Genomic DNA, 24,280 nt, shown 5'->3' on the forward strand with positions numbered 1-24,280 from the left:
CTCCAATGGCAGTGGTCACGGCATGGGCTGCATCCAGTCACTGCAAGGACAGAGTGACAGCCCAGCTGGGACAGTCGATGTCCTCTGGCAGCTAGAGCAGCTGATTCCTCTAGTCAGCCTGAACCACGGCAGAACTTATTAAATGAGAAGTAAATACAGTCACCTTTGAACAAAGCAGTGTCTAAGAAGTGTCCTTAAGTGAGGTATAAGAAAAATGGCAGTGAAAAAATCTTTGAGCGTACATAGCTACTGGGTGATGGAAAAAAACAGGATCCTGTTAGTTGATAGTAGACTGAGGGCCACCGACAGACATGTTTAACCTTGAGAGACCATGTATTATTTGTCTGTCCTTCATGACTTATGCACATATAGTCAGCATAAACTTGTTGACTTAACTTTCACTGGAATGTGGCAGCTTCGTCCGGATTTTACTCTTTGTTCCTAAGCACCCTTTGCAGTTTTGGGTTCGTGTTTCCCCCTCTGTTCTGAAGGTGTTACAGCCAAGCAATGCTCCATTTGAAATAAGGCTCCCTCCCTGTTGGTGTTATTCTGAGATCAAAGGCTATTTCATCTGATGAAACCTGACAATTGGCTCAACTTGCTTCCTGCTCTCCTTATAGTCTACAAAACAGACTCACTGTTTCTTATGTTGTTGGAAAATAAGTCTTGTGAGTAAGAAAACAAAGTAATTGAATGTGGAGATTCTCGAGAACTTCTCTGCTGCCCGCTTCTGCATTGAGGCTGGTTTTTGAGGTGGCTAGTGTGTCTCTGGAGCACCCCTCACCCTTTCCACTGAGATACTAGTGCCAAAACTGTCTCCATACAACCAGTAACTAGAGGTCAAACCTGCCTCCTGGCCAGTGTATCTGTGAGTTACCCAACACGGCCAGCTTTTTATTGACAATGCACAGGAACTTAGAACTCAAGACGTTTTGTTTTATAAAGACTGTACAATTCCTTTGATCCCTTGAGCCGTGCTCTTCTGAATGAAGCCAGTTCTCAAGGGTTTGTACTCTAGGTACTGCAATTGCTTCTCCTGACAGTTCTAGATCTTTGCCTGTTTCTGTTCTCTAGATCCTCTCTGTCCACACCCTCCTTAGAATGGAGAATCAGTGAACACTGTGTGCCCAGTCTGAAATGTTAGCCTTACCTACTTGCTGCAAAGTCACCCTGTGAGGATCAAGAATTTAATAGACGATGAACTAGCCACAGGAAGCCCAAATGTGACTGTTTCTGCTCTAAAGATGAGGTTTCAGCCCCATTGATACAGTCATACACATATCTGCTGTGTGGTAATCACTTCATGTACACTTAGGTTAAGACTTAAGAGTCATTTTGAAACTGTTTTGAATGAAATTATTTGATTTTATGGTTTAACATCATTTTCTTTCTCTAAAGGAACACTTTGAAAGCACACAAGTGACAAGTGACTTGGTTTTGCACACCTTAGTTTTTTAATGGAAAGCTCCATTGAATCATGAGGAAATTTGTTTCCTGAAATATGTTTGTAGTGTAAGTTTATAGAGAAATTCATTAGCCAATTAAACCTCTAAAAAGAAAAGAATATAGCAGAAATGCCCAGGTGAGGAGGCTTCAGTCCCACCTAGAAGGGGGAAGGAAATAACCACCGGAGGGAGGAAGGGACCTGGATGGGAGAGAGGAGGGGAAGGGGGAACAGGATCAGATATGGGGGGGGGGGTGAACAGGAAAGAAGTCCAAAGGGCCAGGAATGAATGGAGATAAGCAGCCAAGGGGACAGGGAGGTTGGGAGGGGGGGCTCTAGAAAATGTCAGAGACCGGGGAGGTGAGAGATTCTCAGGCCTTACTGGGGGTGATCTTGGCCAAAATGCCCAACATTGGGGAGAGGGACTGGAAGAGTCCACCTCCAGTAGATAGGCAGGGTCTCAAGTGGAGGGATAGAGTTACTAACCCAAAGTCAAAATTTCTGACCCAGATTTGTTCTTGTCTCAGAGAACTACAGGGACAAAAATGGAGAAGAGACTGAAGCAAAGGAGGTTCATTGACCAGTTTAACTTGGGGTCCATCTCATGGGGAGGCGGGTGGTAGGAACCAAGGCCTGACACTATTACCGGTGTTATGATGTGCTTACGGATGGAAGCCTGGCGTGACTGTTCTCCGAGAGACCCTACCCAGCACCTGACTGAGACAGAAGCAGATACTTACACCCAACCATTAGACTGAAGTCGGGGACCCCTAAGGTTGAATTAGGAAAAGGACTAAAGAAGCTGAAAGAAAGAGCCATCTCATAGGAAGAGTAGCAGTCTCAACCCAGACCCCAGGGAGCTCCCAGGCACTGACCCCCCCCCCCCCAACCAGGAACTTATGAAGGCTGGTCTGAAGCCCCTGGCACAAATGTAGCAGAGGTCTACCTAGTCTGGCCTCAGTTGGAAAAAAGGAGCTTAATCCTTGAGAGACTTGAGGCCCCAGGGAAGGGGGAGGTCTGGTGGCGGGGTACCCTCTTGGAGGCAAGGGAGAGGAGGAATGGATCAGCAACTGGCGGGGGGGGGGGTTGGGGAGACTGACAGGGTCAATGACTGGAATTTAAATAAAATAATTATAAAGAGTAAAAATAAAATAAATGAAAAGTCTATAAAAGGCATTCAGGCATTGGCAACCTGAGGGTACTGAGATCACCCTTTTCAAGCTGTAGAGCATCAGAGTCAGCTTCTGGTACAGTGCATGTATGTACCAGTGTGTATACATGGGTCAGAGCATGTGCATGTACATTACCTGATATGGAGACCAGACGTCAGCCTCTGCTGTCATTCCTGCTCAGGCGCCATCCACTTTGTCTTTTGAGGTAGGGCTTCTCACGGACCTTGGCTGAGCTGGTGATCAGAGTCTTAGGGTCTCACCTTGCTTCTGATTCCCAGCTGTGGGGTCACAAGCACTCCACCCAGCTCTTAACAGCAGTCATGGGAATCGAACTGAGGTCCTTATGCTTACACAGCAAGTGCTGTGCTACTGAACCATCTTCTACCCACCCCTTTGCTTGATTTATCGTAACCTCACTTCTCAGCATCTTTTGAACCCTGTTCTGTCTCTGTGTAGCATTAACCATGGTCATATCGCCCTGCTGCCTACTGTAGACAATAGTCCCTGTTTTCAGGAATAAGAACACAACATTCGTTGGGGCTGGTGTGAAGTAACCTTTTCTTAAGGACTGACTGGCTTAGTCCCTCTTTCAGCCCCTTACACTGTGTGTATTTCTGGAGTAAAATCTTGCCTCCAGACTATGACACACACATTGTGGCTGCCTTATCCCCCCTGGTTGTATCACATTTATGTCTTGTGTGTGTGTGCACCACTCTTATGTGCGTGCTCATGGATATGCACCCGTGCCACAGAACGGATGTGGAGGGCCGAGAACACCTGCTGGCTTCCCCTTCCGAGGCCTGTGCTCCACAGATGCGCTGGGCAGGAAGCCGGAACATTTGCAGGCTCCACCTCCTTGGGCAGCTTTTTTCCGGCGTCATGGCTCCCGCTGCTTGTTGTTTTATATCTGGTTTTCTAGAAGGACGTGAAGGTTTTTATTTCTTTGATTGTTTTGTTTTTCGTGGGTGTCAGTGCAAGTTTTGAGATACTCGTTCCTGGGAAGGGCACTGCCAGGCAGGCTTGCTGACCATCTCTACGTAGTTCGTATTTACTGAAACTGTACGTTTCTGTTGTGTGAGTGCAGTTTTATGGGCGAACCTCCCCAAGCCTTGCAAATGACGGGCCTTTTCTCTGTGAAGGTTCTTTCCCGTGGAGACGTGGTCCATGTGAAGATCCTTGGGACTTTGGCACTTATCGATCAGAGTGAAACAGATTGGAAAATAATTGCTATCAATGTGAATGATCCTGAGGCTGAAAAAATTCATGGTAAGTCTTTCCAAAAAACAGAAGTAAACCTGTGTGTTGTTGGGATTCTTAGAATTGAAAAAGGGAGACGTGTAAAGCACGTTTCGTATATTTGGGGGTTAAGCAGAGTTTTCAAGCTCTCTTTCTATGGCTGACAGAAGCCTAATAGTTTTGTGTGAGTTTAGCCATATTCCTAAGAGGAGGAAGGAAAAAGAATTGGAGACAGATAAATGATACTTTGTATGGGATACAGAAGTTGGTACTGTGTGTCTCTACCTTCTGCTTTACATTCCTTTCCCCTCCCTTCTCCTCCCCTCCCTCCCCTCCCCTTCCTCCCCTTCTTCCCTTCCCCTCTCTTCCTCTTTCCTCCCCTCTTCCCCTTCTCTCCCCTCCCTCCCCTCCCCTCCTTTTCCTCCCCTTTCTTCCCCTCCTCCCCTTCCCCTTCTTCAGTCTTCCTGCTTCCTCCTCCTTAGTTCTTCTGCATAGCACTTTTGCTCTGCAAGCAGAGAGTTTATATGGCTAGTCCTTAATTTATGTATTCTCTTTGACTTGAGATGGTACTTAGAAAGACAGGGACTTCCTAAAAATTTCCGGATTCTTTTCTGTTTCTCTTTTTAGTATTGATAATTCTTCCTAAATTATTCTAATATTTCTAAGTATCACATCTCAAGCAATATTTACGTTGGAGAAACTTTCCTCAGAGTTGGCGAGGGGGTTTTGTAAACAGGCATCTACTCCCTCCTTCCAGAGCACCAGCACCAAACCCAAGTCCATTCTGCCCTAGTCCACCTTAGGGAAGCAATGAGTTTATGGGTTTCCTTCAGAGCATGGAATAGAGTTCTTTACAGGGACCTAGGTGACATCAAGACCACAAAGGAATGTACAGTTAAGGCAGAATTATATACAGTAGCTGGGGGGGGGGGCAGGAGAGTGACAGATGGGTCTCAGAGCCCCTCTACTGTCTCCTTCAGTGAGAGCGTATCACCAGGTCCTACTTGTTACTTCATTCAAGCAATGGCTCCACACTGCCCAGTGTAGAACTTGGGGTTTCGAAGTGTCTTTATCATTCTCATCCACCACTTCCAACCCAGCTTCTCACAGACTTACTGTTCTGTGGTGTCAAAGGTTATACATTTGTCTGTAGATGTATCATGCTTGCCTGGCATGCTTGTGGAAGCTTTGTGATCGTAGGAAAGAAATATAGTCCTTATGTTATAATCTTTAAATGCTATTTGTTCTTGCTTTGACTCTTGGTTAAATCTTAAAATTTAAAACTAAGTGGGATTTACCATGTTACTGTGTAAACTGCTAAATGATCAGCTATGCAAGGGTTCTTCTCCAAGCCTGCTACGGCCCTCATGGGCATCTCTCAAGTCCCCCCATGGGCTGTGTCCACATTTCCGAGGCTATAGTCTTCACTCTTTTATTATGTTTTATTTTTATCTTTCATCGTCAGCTATCCATTCATTTTCTAAAATATTCTGTAAGAAGTTGTGTACATATCTTTAAAGCAGGTAGGCAGTGACCTGAGATAAAAGCTCCCATATGGAGTTGGAGGAAGTGGTTCTGTGGCGATTTAAACAGTGTTGCCTGTATTTCTGACAATTTGCTGTCTTCTTTTTATTTTTAGAGAATTTCTTCCATGTATACATGGTTAAATCTTCTTTCTACCCATTTCCCCCTCCAGCTCTCACCAGATTCCCCCAACTTGTTGTCCCCCAACTTTATATCCACTTTCGTGTTGCTGTTTTAGATAATAGCTCGTGAAGTCTAATTAGTACCATGTGTGTGTGAGTTGCTATGGGGCCATTGGTGATGCCTGGGTGATGACTAAGGGCCATGCCCTTCAGGTGGAATGAATGATTTTCCTTCCCCCAGCAGCTGTCCACTGCCAGTCACTCCTTAGCACCTCAAGCGCTCCTTCCCCATGGATGCGGAACTGTGGCTGGTTTAACCTTGCAGGTCTGAGGAAGGCTGTAAGTTCACAGCCGTGTAAGTTCCTGCGTGTTGTGTTCAGAAGGCAGCATTTTGCACCACTCCGCATGTGTTCCAGCTTTTATATTCTACTTTCTCTTCCGTGATGTTTCCAGAGACTTGGAGGGTAGCGGAAGGTGGTCCTTGATAAAGCTGTCCCGTTTAGGGCTGGGCACCCACAGTCACTTATGTGGCACTCTGACCAGTTCTGAGCCTGTGTATTGACTGCTGCCTAGTGCAGAAAGATGCATTTCTGAGCAACCAAGGTTGAGAGGAGCCCGTGTTCATGCGTCCACACAAACATTTGGAAGGCAGTCTGATAACATGACCATTTCTCGAAGCAATAATAGCAGGTTCCTCGGTGCCTATGACCTCCTAAGTCATGGGCTCTTTCCCAGGTTTACAAAAGTACCAGGCACAAAATGCCCTCCTGTGAAACAGGCTTCAGATCTACCAGAAAATAGCAGGTTACCCCGGAACAGCTGTGCGGAACAGCTGCACCCCTGTTACAGTAGTGGGGGCCATTTGCTCACACGTTGGTGCTGAGCTTTCGGGGCCCAGGGTTAATAAGACGCTGGTGACTTCTTTCCCAGCAGCTTGCATAGAACATTTTGGCACTATGAAAGCTGGCCAGGAGGGAGGGAGTTTCCTGTTGGTTTGATATTTGTCATTCTCCTGCAGTCAAAGTCTGCGGTGTCTTCAGCAGTGGGTTCGTACTCTATATGGTTATAGTGAGTAAGCAAGGATCCTCACAAGTGTTCTGAAGACCTCTGCCTTGTTGCTGGGGTGTGGCTGTGCGAAACTGGAGACACTAGCCTACATTTTACCTATGCTGCCAATGGGTGCTGGGTTTGTGGTAAGCGCTGATACACCGCTCAGGGGTGGGAAAAGATAGCCTAAAATGTGGCATAGCCCGAGTGAGAAATGATGCTGCTGGAAATCTTGAGGAGGAATCAGAATGGAGGGGCCCACAGACGGAGGATGACAAGCCCAGGACCTGGGGCTGGGGGAAGTAGGGGATGGAGAACTCTGGCTTAGCTCCTTCTGTGGGAGAGTTAGGTGATGGGGCTCTGTACACAAAGGCTTTGTCTATGTCCCTACCTCAGTTCTTGATGAGAGAGACAGCCCACGATAATCCACACCACCTATTGACTGTCCATTGTGGAAAATGGGTGCATACCACTTCCTCAGGGTGGACCAGAGATTAAATTCTTTTGTAGGAAGGAATTCCGGAAAGGGAAGCTTGTTGGCTAAACCCTCAGGGCCCTAGATACCTCATTAGCACTGAGAACTCTGTTCTGATCTACGTCACCAGTGGTCATGTTCCTATGAGGGGAGTGTGGTCACATGTTCCAGGTCAGGAATCTGGTAGGGAGCAGGGAGATGCCTAGTGTCCTTTGAGAGGTGCCTGGGTGCCAAGGTCTCTAAACCCACTCAACCTTACCAAGTTTGCTGGCACAGTCCACTTCCCCACACTCTGGGGCCACTCTGACCTCATGGCAGGGGGTATGCCTTGTACTGAGATTTTTATTTAACAGCCAATGTCTTTTGGAAATGACATGGTTCACCTGTGCAGGGTACCATATTCAAATTGTTTTAAAAATTATGTTTTAAATCAGCTCCCTAGCTGGTGGCTTTTTCATAGAGCTTTAGTTCCGGCTAACCCACTTACTATTCCTCTTCTCCCCACCACACTGCCGCCACCCCCACTTACTACTTAACACCTAGTGCCCTCCCCCTCTTCTGTCTATCCCTCTGGGTATATTCTTTGAGTAGAGAGATAGTGGGTTTCCATATGCTTTTTTTTTTTCATGTACTCCTCCTTAAGTTACTCCTCCCCTATCCCTCCTATCCGTCTGAGCCCTTCCCTTCCTAAGTCCTTCTGCCCTCAGTATTGGGCCTCCTACTTTCATTGTACCTATAATCTACTGTTTGGTCCTGCAATACACACCCCATACACACCCAATAGCCCATTTCTAGTCTCCTGGCTTTCACTTGTGCTCCAAGTTAAACACACAAAACTAAAGCTTTGAAGCCAGTATCTCCACTTGAGAGAGAACTTGCAGAGTTGTGTTCTGGTCTGGGTGACCTCACTAAGTGAAGTATTTTCCATTTCTACCTATTTACATACAAAGCTCATGATCTTCCTTTCTTTACAGCCGAGCAATGGTCCTAGTGACTAGGTGACTAGTTCCCTGATTTCCTTATTCACTAATCTAATGATGAGCACATATGTTAATTCTGTCCCCTAGCAATTGTGAATAGAAGAGCAATGAACGTGCATGTGTAAATGTCTGCACACTAGGATGTGGAGTGCATTCAGTATGTGCCTGGGAATAGTACAGCTGGGCCATACTGTAGTTGCTGGCTCCACAGATAGTTTCTGATTTCCACAGCATTGCACCAGTGTACACCCTCACCAACAGTGGACAGGAACTGCCCTTTGACTAGAGAGAGGCTGGCTCTTAAAGTACCTTTAATCTGCATTTCTCTGCTGGCTAAGGATGTTGAACACTTTTAAAAATGTGCTTACTAGCCATGTGTGTAATTCTTCTTTGGGACCTTTCTGTTCAGATCCATAGCTCATTTTTTTAAAATTGGATAGTTTCTTTCTTTTTTTCCCCAGTTATTTGCATATTCTAGACACTAATCTGTCCCGTGCATAGCTGTCTGGGGTTTTTTGTTGTTGTTGTTGTTGTTGTTTCGTTTTGTTTTGTTTTTCCCTGACCTGGTAGGATGTCTCTTCACTCTGTTGATAGTTAGTCCTCTTTGCTGTAAGGAGTTTTTAGTTGACTGGTGGTATTATTTCCTGTGCTACTGGACTCCAATGCAGAAAGCTCTCACCTATGCCTGGAAGTTAAAATGGACTTCCTGCTTTTTCCTCTCCTGTTTTCAGAGGTTTGTGAATTTGTTACTTTTCTTGCCACAACCAAGCCAACTTACAAAAGATTGGTTTAATTTGGCTGACAGTTCCAGCGTGCTAAGAATCATAATGACGAGAGGTGTGGCAGGTACTGGTGTGTGATCTGGTGCTATGTATACATATGCTAACTTCTGAACCCCAAGATCTGTTTACTGTCCAGATGAGTGAATTCTCACATATATATGCCTTTGCTGTGCTTCCAAATTTAAGGTTGATTGGTTAATAAAAGTTTAGAGCCTGTGATTGGGCAGTAGAGAGAGAAAGGAGGGACTTGAGGATTGAGTGAGGGGTTTCAGGAGAAACCTGGGGGAGAAGGGAGAAAAGGGAGAAGGAGAAAGATCCACCAGGAGGCCAGATGGATCATGAGCACATGGCCAGAGGTGCACCCTGAGGACAGGCTGAAGGAGCAAAAGCAACCAGGTGAGACTCAAGCAGCAAGTAGCAAGGGGCGTTATGGTGTGGTTAGGATATTAGTGAGAATAGCATAGAACCTGCCCAAGCTAGGCTTATAGCTCATGAATAAAACACCAGGTTTCTAGTATTTTAGAATACCAGCTAGCTAGAGTAAATAATTCTTTTATAGCAGCAGGCTTGGTGGCAGGAAGAGGAAGCTGACTTCAGCTTCCCCCTCAAATGCAAGAATGGAAGAGAACTGAAAATACCAAGAGGCCTTTGATCTCAAAGCCCACCCCAGTGACACACCTCCAGCAATGTTGAAATCAGCTATAATGATACCTTCTGTGTGTTCTTTTGGTTCAGGGTTGCTTTGACTGTCTTTGGTCTTTTGTGACTTCTTGGAATTTTTTTTCCTTTTCTTTTATTGGATATTTTCTTTATTTACATTTCAAATGTTATCTCCTTTCCAGGTTTCCCCTCTGGAAATCCCCTATCCCATCCCCTTCCCCTGCCTCTATGACAGTGCTCCCCCACCCTCTCACCTACTCCCCCCTGCTTCCCCGCCCTGGCATTTCCCTACACTGGTGTATTGAGCCTTCACAGGACCAAGGGCCTCTTCTCCCATTGATGCCCAACAAGGCCATCCTCTGCTACATGTGCAGCTGGAGCCATGGGTCTCTCCGTGCATACTCTTTGGTTGGTGGTTTAATCCCCTGGGAGCTCTGAGGGATCTGGTTGGTTGATATTGTTGTTCTTCCTATGGAGTTGCAAATTCCTTTAGAATTTTTAATAAAAAAGGTCTGGAATCTTTTAAAAGTATCCTAAAGTTTTTCCTACCTACCAAGGCAAAGGCAGAGAGTGGATGCAGACAGAGACATTGCAGGCGGTTAGGCAAGATGGTAACTTAAAGGAACACAAGCACGGAGCTGTCTTTGAGGCTATGGACTACTGCGGTTTCAGTGGGCTACATCAAGTCAGGGAGTCTTAGCCCATGAGATCCTTGGGTTGTTGGAGTTGGGGGCCATCCTGTAGTATGCTTATCTGTTTGATGATGAGTCATTGGATGTTTATCCTCTCTTGTACATGATGAAGGTAAGGGGTTCTGCTTCTTTGTTCTAATGTTTGATAATGTCCATGGGCCTGCTTTCTCTGTGTGCTTTTTTGGTCAGAGGGTAGGAAGCGTATCTTGGTGATTTGGTAGTTAGTTCTATTTGTAGGGTTTTGAGGGACCGCTGTTATATAATTTTCATGGTGGCTGAACTGACCTCCATGAGCATGCATTGTTTTCCTTATGATAGGTGTTTTAAATGAGGGGTTGTGAAGTCTGTTTCACTTGAGGGTGTGTGCACACGAACAGGTGTTCTCATTCATGTGATGGCCAGAGGCTGACATCAGGAATCTTCTTAATCACAGTCCACTGTTTATTTGTTTGTTTGTTGAGAAAGGTTCTCTCACTGAACCTGGAGCTTACAGATTGGCTGTTCTGGCTGGTCGGTGATGCCCAGAGATCTGCCTGTCTGGGGTCACAGAGAATATTGCACCTGGCTTTCATGGGTGTATAATGTGTATATGTAGTATGTATGTATATGTATATATATACAGTACACATACATATTATACATATATATATATGTATATATATTACAAAAACATAAATATATAAGTATAGCCTCTGTTTAGCATTGCTTGTGTGATTTTAGGGCTGACCGGTTAGTAGCACTTTTTATTGGTGTAATTCAGTTACAGTCTGTGCCCCGTGCTGCATGCTAGACAGGCACTAGGGGATTTCCTGCCAGAGAATGATGAAGGGCCATGTGTCTTAGCCCTGGCTCTCACAGCAGAGCCAAGTATTGCACTATAAAATGGCCAAGAAGCAGCCTGAAAGTATTGTTCCATGCAACACAGAACAAATTAAAGTAGGTCAGATCCTGAAAGTAGCATATTTACCTGTATATCTCTTATTGTGTTAATGTAGACATGCCTGTAGGTTTTTAGAGATATGCTGGAGTTATTCTGCTCGTGATGAAATTGCTTCTCTTATTGTTTCCCATTGAAAACATGTGCACTTTGGTAAGGTATAGTGTCCAACTTTGTATTTATAGTTTTTATCTTTGACACTGAGCTGAAAGGAGCCATTGCATGAGAGAACATGTTTCGCTTGTAAAATCTCTTGTTCTTGGCTGGATTTCTGTAATCTTAATATTAATAGCTGGGCATAGTAGTTTACATGTATAAACCCAACACTGGAGTGGCTGACACAGGAGAGTCACCATGAGTAGTTTCAGGTCAACACAGTGTGTCTCAAAACATTTTTTTAAAAAGTCAACATTACTATAAAGTTTAACATTCTGTTACTGTATTGGACACTGAAATCTTTTAAAAGCTAAATAAAGTTTGAAATGAAAAACTTTGTTAGAAATTGTCCCCCTCCCTTTGGCTCATTAACATTTGGGAAGCACCGAGACTATTTAATCAACTGTAATTAGTTTCTAGTCCTTAATGCTTCATAATGGTACCCTAATGGTCTGAAAGAGTTAATAAGGCTCCTGGGCACCTAATCATACTGGGACGCCTGAGCCATTAGAGATAATAGCCCTGGGTTAAGAAATAACCAAGCTCAAGCTTTTTAGAAAGATTGGAGTACAGGGGCTCCTGTCTTCTTTGGTTTGATTAACTGCCTAAGGACCTTAGAGGGGCGGGAATGGGGATCTGCGTACTTGGCAGCCATTTCTTCCGGGTTTGTCTTTAACTAAATGAAAACTGATGTCTTATGTCCTGTAAAAACTTTTTGCCTTTCAGGTGATTTAAAAAAAAAAAAAAAAAAAAAAAAAGAAAAAGAAAGCTTATGAACCAAGCTTAAAATCAGAACAATGATGTTGAGTTTCAGCACGTTTGGGATGAGTATGGTACATGAGCTGAGCTATGAGGAACTTCTTTTACATTAGGGGGTTGGAACCTTTTCAAAGGCTACCAGAGTTTTCAAGTGTTTCAAGCCTGAAACTTAGGAAAATTTATGCATCAAATAGACTTCATTGTCTCCCAGGACAGGAATGAACATGTGGGAGTTGTGTCAGTTTGCCCGTAATTTCACTTCCTGTGTCCAGTGTCCCTACCATTTAAAAAAATAATCAGATTAACATGTGCTCTTCCCAGAAGTCTAACTGAACATTGTCATCCATCGGAAATACAGTAAAGGGAAGGAGGGAGGGAGGAAGGGAGGTGGGGAAGAAGAGGATGTAATGGCAGTCCCAAGGCAGAACGTCCCTGCTGACTGCTGTAGCCAGAGGCAGACTGTTAGAAGACAGTGGTGTGCTCTCTTGGGCTCAGAAGGAACAACAGCTCCTCACCCTTGCATTCTTAGAGCTCTAGTGTGTGCAGCACATTGCCTTGTGTCTAGGAACAGTGCTAGGTGCTTCTTCTAGAATTGTCTATCATTGCGCAGCTTTCATCAAGATGTTCTTGTGCCGCCCCCCCCCCCCATCCCACCCTTTGTTTAAGATGCTAGGGTTAGGGATGATTAGTAACATAACTAAATAAAACTTCAAATCCAGTCTAGGTCCTAACCAGGATCTTCACTCCTTGTTCTTCTAAAGTATCAAGTCAGTCCGGTGTTTTGGTAACTTTGGGTGAGTGGAGACCATTTTCTCCGAGGCAGTAATGAACTGGTGATAATTAGAAGTCTCCTAGAGAGGTAGCTCTTTTGATGTCTGTCCTTTGATTTCATTAATAGTTTAGAGGCTTGGGTGTGTGGAGAGAGGGTGTGGTGTATATATCGTTAGGAACTAATTACTGGGAGTCTCTTGCTTCTTTTTTGAACCTTGACCCCGTAGGTTTTCTGGCTGTAGTCATATTCCTGTGATGCGGTAACATGAATGAGGTATAAGTTCTAAAATGTTCCCATTTGCTTGGATAAGCCACAGATCCTTACCCCAAAGCCCTAGAGCCATTCTCCAGTTGACTTGTGGGTTGCCCTGTTATCCTTGGCCGCTGAGGTTTCAAAGTTCCTTTCCTAGCAGCACCTTTCACTTGCCTTCCTCTGCAAGCAAACAGCATCTCCAGGGTCATTGCTGAAGGTAAGTTTGTTGCCATAATTATTAGCAGTGTAGCAATTTCACTCTTTGATGGTGTTTGTTGTGGTTTCAGACCTGTACACTTCGGAAATACAGCTTCAACCATGGGATGGTGACACAGGTGTCTTGGGAACACAGTGCTCTTTTTCTCTGTCTTAAGTGTCTTAAGACTCATGAGTGTTAGAACTGGAGGCTCAGAGGCAGTTTTGGCACCATACCTGTCTGTCCTTATAGCTGATTTTCAAATAAAATTACATTAGAAAAACATTTATATTGCTCTATACAAGGCCAGGGTGTGATTTTAATTAGGGTGGGGGCCCATGCAAAGTTTCTTATTAACTAATAATAAATATTTATATTTTAGAAAAAAATCTACTCCTTTTGAGATTGCTTTCTAATATATTTAGATTTATACAGAGACTTATAGAATATTGTCTTGATTTCCATTTCTATGTGGCAAGTATATTTTTAGTGTAGGTCTGACTTGGTAAGAGTAAAATTGTGGGGCAGGGAGGAGCGTGGAGAATGAAAAGAAAAGGCAGTGATGGCGCCGTCGTGGTGGCACTGTAGTGTTTGCATGTTCTCAAGCGCATGCGCATTAGACAAAGCATAAACCGGCCTGGAGATACGAGTCTTCCTAAGACCTGAGCAAGCATGGGCAGTTAAGGAAAGTCATAACCTAAGTAGAAACCTTCTTGTGGTGCAGAACGTACAGAAGGTGCAGGGGATATTAGGGGGTGACTGGTGTGACTTGAACCTCACTGAAAGCACGTATTCCTGCCTCCGGTGGGTTCTGTTTAAAGGACCTGCTTATACACACGTCTACCCGTGTCACAGTGTGGTTATCCCCAACTCCTTTGCCTGGACATATTAGAAGCAGAGATGGTGTTACACTTATTGCCGGGTTTTGTCTAAATATAAACATTTCTCAGTGGGATATATGCCTTCCTTTCCTTGTGTTAAGGTTTGGTGTGAATAATTCAGATAAAAGCCACAGGGTTTTCCCTTCTAGGCTCTGTGTAAGTACGGCTGGTTCCTAGTTGATGAGAATTTGTGGCAAGATCCAGAGTAACATTCTTTTTGCTGTCTCTGTGCACTGTCTGGCACCACATTCATACTAAATATCTTAATTTGTAGCTGATACATCAGGAGATGCATATGTGTTTCAGAACTGGACATTTTGGGCGAAATTGGAAAATATCTTCAAATTATATATATTTTAATTCAGCAGAAGAAAAACATTCAGTTTTGACATTTTAAATGATTATAGTTCTTTAGTGTCATGTGTATACACTTTATATTTGTGCCTTTTTAATCATAGTCAGCTACATGTCGGTGCTAAGCCACCAACATATAATCTATGACCGATTTTCCCATTTTAATCTCAGAGGTATCTTGGCTCTGTTCTTGCTTTTGTATTCCCTTAAACGGCCATATTTTGCTTTTCCGTTGAAACGATATTAACAATATATTCTCTGTTCTCAGCATCCTGAAACTAGAATTTACATCATTGTTTATCAAACATTTTAGAGAAATATCACTTTAATGGAGGGTAGAAAACCTTCCCATACTCATCCTTTACGAAGACAAATGGATTTTCTCCCTTGGTAGAAGTCATTTTATACTTTCCATGGGTTCCTGACATTGACTCTGTAGACAGGGCTCTCTCTCCCCAACTCCTACATGTGCTGGACTCTTCTGTAGGTTGGTGGCTTTGCAGGTACATCTCCTTTACTCAAATGTTTCTTAACTTCTGAGAGCCAGTCTAAATGTCATCGTTTCCCCAAGTGACTTTGGTTCTATAAGACACACGTAACCCTTCCCCCCAACAAACACATCCTGTTTAATTCACCTAAGCATTGGGTTTCACATGTTTGTAATTTGTTTCTGTGTCTTCCCACCTATCTAAATTGTGAACCCCCTGAAGAGTATGACTTGACTTTGTCTGATATCTGAGACAGGTTCTAACCTCCGGCTTGCTATGTAGCTGCAGATGACCTTGAACTTCTGGTTGACTGGCTTCTACCTCCCAAACTCTGGGGATGTGCACTGCCACACCTGGTTTGTAAGACTGGAACTCGGGGGCCGAACATGCCAGATGAACACATGAACACTTCTGAGCTGCGTCCCTAGCACTCCATATATGTACATGCAATCACTTTAGTGCACCTTAAATGCAGAGTTTAAGGAGTTCTGACCGGTATGTTTGTCCTGATACCAAATGCTTCAGTTATCTACAAACTACCTCTTGCCAGTTTATAGCCTGTGAGTCCCGGCTTCCTATCCTAAGCCTGGAGCAAACATTGTTCTCCTTTTTGACTAATCAGCCTTCTCTGGAATTTGCATCAGAGTGGTTAGGGTCAGAGAATATGACCTTTTGCTCTTCTACATGTCCACTGCTAAGTAGACATTCGGATTCCCAGTCTGGAGCTGGTGAAGTTTTGGTAGGAGTATGATTTCACTTCCTGTAAGGAAATACTCAGGAATAGGCTCACTAAATCAGATATAATTCTAACCCTAGCACTACAGGCTGCTGTTGAGCGGCACAAATGCCTTTCCACCAGCATGTGAAAGAGCAAGTTACATGGTTTTTAAAATAATAAAATAGCTGCTAAAATTTTGGAGACTCTACACACATGCACGAGTGTAAGCGTTGTTTGTATTCCCAAGGTTTTCGTTTCCATAGCTACTCACTCCTTCCAGAAGATTCGCCAGGTCCATGTCCCCATCCTGACCTCATCCCCCTTCCACACGGACATGCACGCGTTTCTCCTAGCCCAGGGCCGTGATGCACACTGTCTTCATCTTCGTGTATCTGAAATTACACTTTCTTTTATTTCAGAACTGTATAGTTTCACTGGATACAGTATTTTGAGTTAAAAGTTTTTATTTTTTTTTTAAGTTCCATAAACATCTCTTCCTCCCCTCTTCCCTGTCTCCATCTTTGTTTTGTTTTGTTTTGTTTTTTTCTCTCTGCTGTTTCTAATAAGTCAGTAGCCCTTTATGTTTTAAAAGTATTGTTTTGCAGGACCATGGTGGCCCACACCTTTAATCCCAGCCCTTGGGTGGCAGAGGCAGGCAGATCTCTGTGAGTTTGGAACCAACCTGGTCTATAAGCTAATTCCAGGATAGAGATAATAGCCAGGGCTACAGGGGAAACCTTGGCTTGGAAAAAAATAAGAAGAAAGTTTTTTTTTTTTTTTTCTCAGACCAATTTAAAGACATTCTTCTTGCTTCTGGATCCCAGCATGACTTGTCTGTGCTGTTTATCTCGTGTACGTTGTACTGAGCTTGCTGGGTCTTGTTGGATTTGAGGGATTTTGTGAAGTTGGTATGTTTGTGTGTTTTTTATTGTTTTGTTTTCTGCTCATTCTCTTAACCTCTTCTGAGCTTTGTGAGCCCTGACTTTACATCACTTTTACCATTTCCCAGAGGACTAAAATCTCCATTCATTACATGCATTTTTTGTCCCTGCTGTTTCATAGGCGAGGTCATTTCTACTGCTGTGTCCTAGAGGCCCATGGCCTTTATTTATTTTAATTATTATTCATATTATATATGTTATATATTATTCATTATTTTGCCATATCAAAGCTGGTCATTTTGAGAGCTGAGCTTTTCATTTCGGATACTCTCTCTTCCTTATTTTTACTGTCTGAGAGCTAGTTCCAGCTCCTCAGCTTCAATTTCTTTGTACTCACACTTTGTGAGCATAGTTCCTGAAGGTCCTTGAATATATTCATAATACCTACTTAATATTAAAGCAATATGTAACTACGGTAAGTGGGTGGGTGGGGCTCTTGGTGGGTGATTACGTGCGTCATCTTAGGATTTATGTCTGTCAGCTGCTTTGCCCTGGAGCAGCCATAGATTCAGGCCCACAGGCCCATGGTCCTTTGTTCTGTTTTTGGAAGACTGAGTCTTAGATGGCTTCATTTCTTTGTTACTGTTCCCTTCCTGGTTTGTTTTTGTCTCTCTCTCCTTATCTATCATCCACTTTACTATGAGTTCACCTGAGGAGGAGTTCGAAGATATTTGTTCAGAATCTTCTTTAGCAACCTCTGCTTTCCTAAAAGTGAAATTGTCAGTTCAGAAATATGCATAGTTGCTGGCAAATAAGTTCAAATACCAAAGCTGAGTGAAAGTCTCATCTGCTTTACGTGTGTGTGTGTGTGTGTGTGTGTGTGTGTGTGTCTATGTGTCTACCCTTTGTTCTAAATGTGTTTTTTCAGTGGTTGTTTCATTCAGACACACAGGAGAGAAACAATTATGAGAGGTAAAGCAGGGCTGTGAGATAGCCCGGGGGTAAAGGCACTTCCTCACCAGGCTTGTAACCCACATGGGAAAAGCAACTTCTGCCGACTCTACATGTGCCACCATGACGTGTGTACATGCATATGGTCGATCGAGAAGTGATGAATTTGAAGTTCGCTAAGGGACTACCTGGTGGGGCAGTGCCTGTCTAGCATGTGCACAGGAGATCCTGGGTTCAGTCCCCAGAACTATCTTTTTGGTGAAAACATTAATTTTGTGTCTGCTCTTTAGTGTCAACAAGTAAAAGGTATGTTTAATAGAAAAATGTTTGAAATAAATTCTATGCATGCATATACATGTTATGTGTGCCTTTTGCATGCGTTTTTCATAATCCTTTTGCATGTGTTTTTTTTTGTTTTTTAGTTACACGAATTTCTTATTTTCATTTGTCTTAGTTAGAGTTTCATTGCTGTAAACAGACACCATGACCAAGGTAACTCTTTAAAAGGACAGTATTTAATTGGGACTGGCTTACAGTTCAGCCCATTTTCATCATGGCCGGAAGCATGGCAGTGTGCAGGCAGGCATCATGGTGAGGAGGAGACTGGCTTCTCCAGGCAGCCAGGAGGAAGCTTTCCACACAGGGCAGAGCTTGAGCATAGAGACCTCATAGCCCCACCTCCATAATGACGCACTTCCTCTAACAAAGCCACACCTCCAACAATGCCACACCTCCTAATAGTGCCACTCTTCTGACCAAGCATATTCAAACGATGACACTCAGGATGATTTTTTTTTTCTTAGTCCATTCATTTGCCTACAAATTTCATCATTCTTTTTAACAGCTGAGCACTATTCCGTTGTGCAAATATACCACATTTTCTTTATCCACTCATCCATTGGCAGATGTATAGTCTGTTTCCAGTTTCAGGCTATGATGAATGCAGCAGCGGTGAGCACTGAGCAAGTGTCTCTGTGGTAGGAAAGAGTCCTTCGCGTGTATGCCCTAGAGTAGCGTAGCTGGAACTTGAAGATAAGTCCCAGCATCCTGAGGAACCACCGAACTGATTTCCATAGTGCAGATCTGCAGTGGGTGAGGCCTCCCCTTACCCACAGCCTCGTTCATTCTGACTGGTTTAAGATGGAGTAAGTTTGATTTGTATTTCCCTACTGACTAAGGATGCTGAACATTTTACTAAGTGTTTCTCAGCCTTTCTTCATCTTTTAGAACTCCATTTAGGTCTGTACTCCATTTTTTAATTGGGTTACTTAATTTTTTTAATGTGTGGTTTATTTTTTTGAGTCTTTTATGTATTTTAGATTTTAGCCCTCTATCAGATATAAAAGCCCATTCTTTAGGCCACCACTTTCTACAGATGATAATGTCCTTTGCCCTAGAGAAGCTTTTCAGTTTTATGAGGTCCTGTTTACTAACTGTTGATGTTAGCGCCTGCTCTGTCGATGTTCTGCCCAGAAAGTCTTTTCCTGTGCTGATGAGATCAAAGCTATTTCCAACTTTCTCTTCTGTCATACCTGGGTTATCAGTCCTTACAGTGAGGTCCTTGATCCACTTGGAGTTGAGTTTGGTGCAGGGTGGTAAGTACGGATCTGTTTGCATTCTTCTACACGCAGCCATCCAGTCTGTCCAGCACCATTTATGATGTAGCTATCCTAGTTGTTTTTGTGATACCATATGAAACTTGTCCTTTCATGGTCTGTGAAGAATTATGTTGGAATTTTGATGGAGATTGCATTGAACCTGTAGATTGCTTTTGGTAGGATGGCTATTTTGACTGTATTAATCCTACCGATCCATGGGTATGGAAGATTTTTTTTTCATCTTCTGATATCTTTAATTTCTTTCTTCAATGAATACATATAATATACGTGTGTGTGTGTGTGTGTGTCTGTGTGTGTGTGTGTGTGTGTGTGTGTGTCCTATCTCTCTCTTTCTCTTCCCATCCCATCCCTGCTCCCTCTACCCCCTTTTTTAAGAAACAGGGTTTCTCTACATAGTCCTAGCTGTGTAGGAACCTACTATGTAGACCAGGCAACCTCAATGTCACAGAGATCCACCTGCCTCTGCCTCACAGGTGCTGGGATTAAAAGTCTACACCAGCACGTCCACGCCCATCCATATAAGACCCTTACTGGGATGGTTGCTTGGTGTTTACTCTGTGAGGGGTGATTGTTTCTCCCTGGTAATGTAGGTGTCTTCCTCCTACTGTGTGCTCTGCCCTGAACCATTTCAACATAAGAGCCAACATCCTCAGTGTGATTCTTAAGAGCACACTTAGACTACAAGGCATTCCTCCTTCCTGTTTCTCCCCTGAAAAACACAAATAGCAGAACTCTGAACTGTTGTTCCTGAAGTTTATCCTAGATCCTCTGAAGGGGCTGGAGAGGTGGCTCAGTGTTTAAGAACACTGCCTGTTTATCAAGGGGACCATGGTTTGATTTCCAGCACCACATGGTAGCTCACAAGTATTTGTAACCCCAGTTCCAGGGATCCTCTGCTTAGACCCACAGGCTTCAGGCATGCATATGGCGTGCATGTAGGTAAACACAATTCCATGTAAAATGAAAGGGCAAAGTAATCTTTTACAAAAAGTCCACTGAAGTGCATGAACTTGATTTCTGCTTTTCCCACACCACTAGCTGAGCAGCCTACATGCTCTGGAGATATTTAGTTTTTCTGTTTTATTACCAGTCTTAAGTTGATGAAAGGTGATTTTAGTCACTAGTTTTATTGGATTTTTTTTCAGAACATTCAAACTTAATTTCACAGAAGCCAACACTTTTGTCTTAACACATTCACCTGCCTTCATATGTGCTTATTTAAATCCCTGACTACAGCCACAGGTAACCATTGCAGATGCCTTAGGAAGGAAGACACCTGATACTTGGCAAAGATCCAAAAACCAAACTGCTGATGGGAGTGATGTGTACTTCCTTCTAGAAGTTTCTACCAGACTCAGCGCACACTACAGTCAGGATATTTACACAGTGCCGAGTCTTTGTTAATTAGTCCAGCAAAGTGATAAGTGGCTCAATGAAAAGGCCTTGATTGGTCCAGAAGAGAAACTGAGATGTATTTAGCCTGGTTTATAAATAAGTACTTCCAGGTTCTCCGTGCTTATGGTTGGAGCGCTCCATCTTTGCAGAAAATGGCATAATTGTCCACATTGTAAACTTCCCTATAAAATCCTAAGAGTGGGAACAAATGGGAGCTAGAAAATTGTACTTTTCTTTAAAATAGCATAAATTATAAACATGCATCCAATAGAGCAGGCCTGCGGATGGCCAGTTAAACTTGGTGGTAAAATGCCAGCTAAACTCCTAAAACGCCTACAGGGAACAGCGTTAGGCTGTGTGTGTTTAACCATGGTGAAAAAAACGTGTAAGCACAGCCGCATTGATCTCTCGCACCTTTGGCTGGACAGTGTAACTACCAGCTAGAAAGTAAGCAGGTTAAGAACTGAACATCTCACGGATCTGATTCATAGTTCACCCATCACACAGCTTAGCAAACCTGTCAGGCTCTCGCAGGTAGCTTCCTTATGTTTAACATAAATGTGTTCTGAGGATCTTCTTATCGATTTTAAGTACAGTGTGTCATGCCTTCAGAAAAGTCATTCATTGAGCGGGATTGCCACTTGGACATTTACTATTGAGGGTTTAAGATGTTAAAATTGCATGCTTCTGGTTTTCTCTGAGCTTTGTGTTGATTTTGAAAATGTATCTGTTTTCCCTGGGGATGGAATGAATTGAGAATTGGCTAGTTTAGCTTCTACTGAAGATCTGCACTTGTTTTTGGCATTATTAAGTGGTTGACATTTTTAATTGATGTATCTTAAAGGTCCCCTCCCTAAGTTCCAAGCAAAGAGCTTCCCTGACTGAAGAGGGTACTGGATAATTAGCTTCTTCTTTGAAATTGACCTGTTAGGTAAAGATAATCAAATGTTTTATACAGTGGAATAAATAAAAAAAAAAAAACAGTGATTTGGTACAAGGATAGAGTCATCCATGAGACTGAAGTATAAGAACTTCCTTTGGAAATTAAAGTGCATTTTTAGTTCAACATTAGTATACTAATGGCTCCCAATCGGATAATATAACATTACGATAGAAAACCCAGGACTTAGTCCGTTTACAAGGATGCTTTGTGAGACTATGGGGACATAAGAACATGATACTAGAAAATCCACCTTAGAAAGAACCTCTCAGATAAGCAGAAAAATATGAAATTAAACAGAATTTGGGGAGGAAACAACGCTGTGTTAGGTGAAGAGTTTGTGGGAGTCTGTAAAGCAGGGCGAAGTGTGCCTTACTGAAAGGGTGGGCTGTGTGAGACCCCCTTTTGTTAACGCTAACTGTCACCTTTTAAGCAAGTTTCTCTTTGTCTACCCCAACCCCTTTGGTTAATTGGAACATTGATGACTTTTGTTTCCAAATGTTTGGGATAGATGTGTAACCCTTAGCATCATTTCAGACTTTAAGCCAGAAGAGAGCTGGCAGAAAACTGAAGCTCTCTCTTGCCCTGGCCTCTACCCTACCAGGTCCATCTCTCTCACTTGAAGCTCCCAGCTCTGGAGGTGTTCAACCTCTCCCTGTATACCAGGCAAGGGGCAAGTGTGAGCAGCAAGGGAGGAACCCCTGTTTGTGTGAGCAGAGCCTCGTGACAGGGCAGGGCTTCGACAAGACGACACCAAGTGGTTTTTGGACTCTCCCTGCGTGTGCGCCACCCCGTATTTTAGTTATAGCTGCCTAACTTTTCAGGTTTACCATGTCTGTTTGTTATTTGGTACAATAAATTGTACATCTGAGGATGGTTCTAAACTTCTCCTTTAGTTACAGTATGTTGGCAAGTCTTTATTATACTTTTAAATTGAGTATTAGGAAGGCTGCTTCCCTGTGGCCCTCATTGAACAAGGGTTTAGTCAATCGCAATACTCCCGTGTGTCATTAAACCCTGGAAACCATCGCTAAGTTAGGTTAAGTGTTTGTACCCTTCAGGTCCGAGCCTGTTTAAGTCTTACTCTTCTTCATGGGGCTTTTGCTCCTGAATGTGTTTGTTTCTTTGTTGTCTGCTTCTTCCCCACAGTGTCAGCCATGACAGCTTCTGGCATGAGTCCTTCCTTACATCTGTCAGCCCTCACAGCCTTGAACAGTGACACACTGTAAGAGTCCATTAAATACTGGATAAAATTTCACACAGCCTATCTCGTCCATTGTCACTGCGCTGCCTTCTGGGTACCTCTCTCATTTGTCTTCTTGAGTTGTAGGCTAGTATTTAAAAAACAAAAAATGAGTCCTCAAACTGTGATTTTACTAGTCCAACCCTTTCCATTACCTGTCGGATGAGACACATCCTTGTCATGGTATGTGTTCCTCACTGGCCCTTCCTTCTCTGGGTGTCTTCTCCCTCCCACCCCATCTTGTCTTAACATACTGACCTGGCCTGTGTGTTACCTATGGCTCACTCCCTGCTTCCCACATGCTGTTCCTTCTGCTTTTCTGCTCCTGCCTGACTGCACAGGACTCTGGTTCATTCTTTTTTTCCCTTACCTAATATCACCATCCCATGTCGATCCGTGACAACCTCCCTGCACTTTATTACCATTTGGAATCTGTCTGCTTTCTGTCTCATGTATCCCTGTGAAGTTCCAGACAAAAAGAAGCCTGTATCCCAGATCAGCATGGAGGTACTTACCTTTTATCGCAACGCCAGTGAGGCAGAGGGAGGTGGCTCTCTTCGTTCAAGGATACCTTAGTCTACAAATTGAGTTCCAGGAGAGCTAGGGCTATACAGAGAATCCCTGTCTTGAAGAAAAGAAAAAAACAAACAAACAAAGAAACCTGGACACTGAAGGGTCTCAGTAAATGTTTGTAGGATGAAGAAACAGTATTTTACTTAGGGAAATAGAAGCCTGCATGTGATATGAGACATGTCAACAATTGTCACTGCAATTGGTTACGATGTAAACTGGACTAGGCCCCACATTTCCTGGCTTCCTCAGACCAAGGCTAACTGTGGTGCTATGTCAAGGATTTTTAACAAAATGTGTCTGTTTCTTCCCTCTCAGATATTGATGATGTTAAGAAGTTCAAACCAGGTTACCTGGAAGCCACTCTAAATTGGTTTAGACTCTATAAGGTACCAGATGGAAAACCAGAAAACCAGTTTGCTTTTAATGGAGAATTCAAAGACAAGGTAAAAAAGATGAGGATCTGTATTGGAGTATACACCTCTTGATGTCTGCTAGTGCGTGCTTCACTTAGATGAGCTGATGTGAATGCTCATATCATATGTGGAAGAAAGACATAGTCCACTTCACTGCTGTCTGTATTTAAGGCTTAGCATTCATTTTTAAGGAATAAGTGAATCATCAAGACTAATATACTTATAACTCATCCCAGAAAGTGAAGGAATTTTGGAGTCAGTTTAAAATTTTGCAAATTGTATATGAAGAAAAATGGTTCATTTCCTGTCTAAATCTTACCATGACTGAATGAAGTTGCTTAGCAATTAAGAGAACCATTGAATTTTCTTACTGGTAAAGGATTTTCCCATTAGAATGCCACAAAGCTTCCATAAGAATAATCTATTCTAATATGACACAAGTGGAGAAAATCAGCTGAAGTCCAAAATATGGAATAGTTTTTAAAACTGTTGCCACTAAATAAATTGCATGCTCTTAACCAGGTTCTGAGCGGGCACAGAAAGTATGTTCTATAAGTGAAGCAATGCATTTTATGGAATCTTAAAACTGACAGTAAGTACTTTGCTGCAAGATTGATT

At 43.2% G+C, this 24,280-nt stretch overlaps 1 protein-coding gene across 2 annotated transcripts in view; it reads left to right on the plus strand.

Moving 5' to 3' along the window:
• The window catches only part of PPA2 (inorganic pyrophosphatase 2), a 69,312-nt gene that overhangs the window by 36,357 nt on the left and 8,675 nt on the right, over window positions 1–24,280 (plus strand). For both annotated transcript variants that reach the window (XM_080915571.1, XM_080915572.1), the window contains exons 7-8: window positions 3,756–3,882; window positions 23,565–23,692. In XM_080915571.1, the coding sequence (XP_080771697.1) occupies window positions 3,756–3,882; window positions 23,565–23,692 (255 nt within the window). The remainder of the gene's footprint in view (window positions 1–3,755; window positions 3,883–23,564; window positions 23,693–24,280) is intronic.

Source organism: Micromys minutus (genome assembly GCF_963924665.1).
Source record: "Micromys minutus genome assembly, chromosome: 4".
NCBI classification, from domain to species: domain Eukaryota; kingdom Metazoa; phylum Chordata; class Mammalia; order Rodentia; family Muridae; genus Micromys; species Micromys minutus.